Source organism: Ceratosolen solmsi, unplaced genomic scaffold (assembly GCF_000503995.2).
Source record: "Ceratosolen solmsi marchali unplaced genomic scaffold, CerSol_1.0 scaffold25, whole genome shotgun sequence".
Taxonomy (NCBI): domain Eukaryota; kingdom Metazoa; phylum Arthropoda; class Insecta; order Hymenoptera; family Agaonidae; genus Ceratosolen; species Ceratosolen solmsi.
This window is the reverse complement of record NW_011948444.1, coordinates 1,445,523-1,449,380: the sequence shown is the minus strand read 5'-3', so window position 1 is coordinate 1,449,380 and position 3,858 is coordinate 1,445,523. Positions and strand designations below refer to the sequence as shown.

The window sequence follows — 3,858 nt, the reverse complement described above, 5'->3', positions numbered from 1 at the left end:
CTCTGGTCTCGACTTTGGTCTCGCTAACTACAAACTACCGGGCGTCCCTCTCCGCCTGCTGGTTCACATCTCAACGTTCGCGGGCCAGTCTTAGAAGCTCGGCTCGAGGCTCCGGGCTGCTGTTGCCGGCCCTGTTCCCGGCGTCATTCGAAGGGATCGCAGCCAAGGAAAGTCGAGCTCTCGAAGCAACTATGGACGCATGTGTGCGCGAACGACACGAGGAAACTCCTCGACGGACACTGTCACTTCTCGACGCGGGGACGAGCGGCTCGAGGAGGACGCCGCTGTCCAGTCGCGCATAGGAGCGATCCGGCCCGCTTCTCGCGTTCTCCGAGATGCTCCACGTACGACGCGTCGCAGCGCTCTCTCTCTCTTTCTGTCTTCTGCGCCGTGGTCAGCGGCGGCAGCAGCAGCAGCAACAGCAGCAGCAGCAGCAGCAGCAGCAGCAGCAGCCGCGAACACACACATGCGCTCACGCACGAGGGAGAACGCGGAGGTGCACGGCAGAAAGAGAGAAAGAGCGAGAGAGCGTCTCACACAGGCGCGGGCGCGCGGACAGTCTACACGGATAAAGGGACGGCGGGCGGCGGCGCTCTGGTCCAGACGATATATTCGGAGGAGGTGAATGTTGGTCGGTCGTGCCCAGGGAGAGAAACGAACCTTCGAGCGTATCGACGCACGTATACGCGCGCGCCCGTTCTTACGAATTGAATTCTTGTGTGTATGCGTGCACATGCGTGTGTGCGTATGTGGTAGATACAGAGAGAGAGAGAGAGAGAGAGAGAGAGAGAGAGAGAGAGAGAGAGAGAGCTCGGCAACATGGCCGACTCGAGAGTCTCAGCTCACCTCTGCCGCCACAGCCTCCCCCTCGTGCCGCTCTCTCCCACTCGTAACCACTCCGTCTCTTCATCTCTGGCTATCTTGGCTCCGGTGTGCGGCTCACAAGGAAGCAAACGAGAAGGACCGAGAGAGATACTTATCGGCCTTCCTTCTCCCTCTCTCTCTCTCTCTCCCCCCTCGCTCTGTCTCTCTCTCACTTACTTACTTACTCCCTCTCTCACTCTCACTCTCGCTTATTCGAGAAATCCCTACCTGTAAGCCGCAGTGACCGCCGTCGCCGTCGCTGTCGCCGCTGCAGCACTCGCCCTGTCGCACCTTATGTATATACTTGTATAGCTACGTCATCCTGTCTCTTTCTCTCTCTCTCTCTCTCTATCTACCTATCTATCTATCGATATCCCTCTCTTTCTCTCTCTCTTTCGCTCCTCACTCTTTCTCTCACTCTCTCCTGCTCATTTCTCTCTCTCTCTCTCTCTCTCTCTCTCTCTCTCTCTCTCGGAGCCCTGCTCAAGCTTCACCGTTTCGCTCGATCGCTTGGTATAATCTTCTCGCTTTCCTCCCTCTACATACCTCTCACCGGACCAACGAAACTCCCACCACAGATTCAGCTTCTCCCTTTTCCTCTCCCGCACATAATCGTTCGCTGGCTCTCACTCTTTCACTCTTTTCCTCTCTCTTTCCTGTTTGACTTCGATATGGAGGTAGGTGGAAGATACGCGTGTACAAGAAAAGGAGCGGCTCACAGCGTCACAGCATCAGCATCCTTGCTGTCTATGCACTTTTACGAATTGAATTCTTGTGTGTATGCGTGCACATGCGTGTGTGCGTATGTGGTAGATACAGAGAGAGAGAGAGAGAGAGAGAGAGAGAGAAAGAGAGAGAGAGAGAGAAAGAGAAGGGGTTAAGGTGTAGAAAGATGCGATATTTAAGTTCCAGATAAGCAAGGCAAAGTCACTAGGCTATTTCAGTTGTATATACCACCCGCATGACTTCGTTTCCCTTATGCATTACGTAAAGGTCATATAACTGGAACACAATTTAAACATTATTCCCTGAATTCTGAGATGCTGCGGATAATCTACGCCCAGATTTTTATTTTGGTTGTACATTTTATGGAAGCTCCGTTTGTCAGCACTGAATTTAATAATGTCGAAAACCATTTCACTTTGAAATTTAAATTCGCTTGCGACAAAAATAATTACTTCGGTTAGCTTTCATAAGCCTCTTGGATTTATTTGTTGTTACTCGTACTATTTCAAGAAATAAGTGACAAAAGGAATATTAAAATTTTTGAGAGTAAATAGATTTTTAGCTGTTGAAAGATAAATACAGAGCCACCTATTCTCGTTTTTTCACATATTTGATCCACTGCTACTGTTTTATTCTTTAATCCGTCATGATAATGTATTTCTGTAAAACTTTTTAAAATATTATAAATCGACATTATTGTTTATATTGTAATATAAAGATTTCTCTGAAATGTATAATTTTCTTTCGTTTAAACGTGTCTGACTTATTTTAAAGAACTTCGCGTGATCTATTGATTCTTATATAAATAATAACGAAGTTAGTGTAATTCAGCAGAGAAACAATATATTTTAACGTAATTGAAGTATGCGAAAAATAAAAATTAATCTATAGTTGCAATTAGATAAGCATTAATTTACAAAATTAATTAAATTCGAGCTCAAGCATAGCGAACTCGTTCTTTAAGGAGGAAGTTAAATAAAAGTAATACCTAATAAAAGAAATAGACTCATAAAAAGCTAGCGTTGAAACTGACAAAAACCTACTTTGAAGAACTCCCAATCGTTGCACCAATAATAGAAGATGCATAAAAAATACTCACTAATTCATCAAGAAAAATTAAAATCTAATTGTATACTGTATGAAACAGAATTGGGGAAAGATTTTTTACTCGCATTCATCTATATGTATTATTTTGTAGTGAAATATATGTAGATTTTAAACAATATTTAATGTTCTATCGTCGCCGTCAATTACTAATTCTGAATTAATTTACTAATTGAATTGAACAAATAGTTTTATACATTGTCAAAATTAATTTCATGGCATTAATACTCATAGCATTTATACACCATAAACGTGCCTACTCTTTAAATATCTTAAATAATCATTGAGAATAGATACTTATAAATGTAATGATTTTAATTGAATTTAAATAAGTTTAAATGCCTCAGTAATATTTACTATTTTTAATTAACAATAATTTAGAGTATTATAAATAAATCAAGAGTTTTTATTAATAATAATTTTTTTAAGCAATATTATTAGTCTTCACGAATATCAGTTGTTGATAAGTTCAAAATTTTATTTAAAAGAAAAAAGAGAGAAATTAAAGTGAATTAACTTGAGTGAAAAATCTTCTTGAATCTCACATATAATAAAATATAGTAAGAGTTATGGAGGAAAGTTTTATGCAAAATAAACTATTCACGAGACAGTTGGGGAAGAGAAGTGCAAAAGGATACGTTTCATAGAAAGTGCGGTTCATAAGCACTACGTAAAGATTAAAACGAGAAAAATAAGGCAAGCTAACTAAAAAAAAATTTTAAATTGGCAAGAAAGAGGGAAAAAGGAAAAAATATAGGAGGAGAAAAAGTAAAGGAGAAAAAAGGGAATTCGTGAAAAATGAGTATCCAGCAAAAGAAGATAGCCTCGGGCTATGCCGCTTAATACAACCCTGTTCCTCTGTTGCCTCTATCGTCTGTCTGTCTGTCTGTCTGTCTGTCTGTCTGCGCCTGTATGTCTGTATCTCTATTCCTTACAAATACCCGCTTGCCTACACACTGAAATTCTCTCTCTCTCTCTCTCTCTCTCTCTCTCTCTCTTTATTATAGGGAAGTGCTGTAGCAAACCGTCGACAGTCTCCTCCGCTCTTAATGTAATGTGGAAAATTTTCAATGGTTTCTTATTGTAGTGTAAGTAGAGATAAGTATATATATATATATATATATATATATATATATATATATATATATACAAATAAAAAAAAGA

The 3,858-nt window shown here is 41.1% G+C and overlaps 1 protein-coding gene across 1 annotated transcript in view; it reads left to right on the top strand.

Annotated features, from left to right (window-relative positions):
• The window catches only part of LOC105366075 (uncharacterized), a 33,416-nt gene that overhangs the window by 447 nt on the left and 29,111 nt on the right, over positions 1-3,858 (top strand). Inside the window, exon 2 of the mRNA XM_011504389.1 lies at positions 560-621. Coding sequence (XP_011502691.1) covers positions 560-621 — 62 coding nt within the window. The remainder of the gene's footprint in view (positions 1-559; positions 622-3,858) is intronic.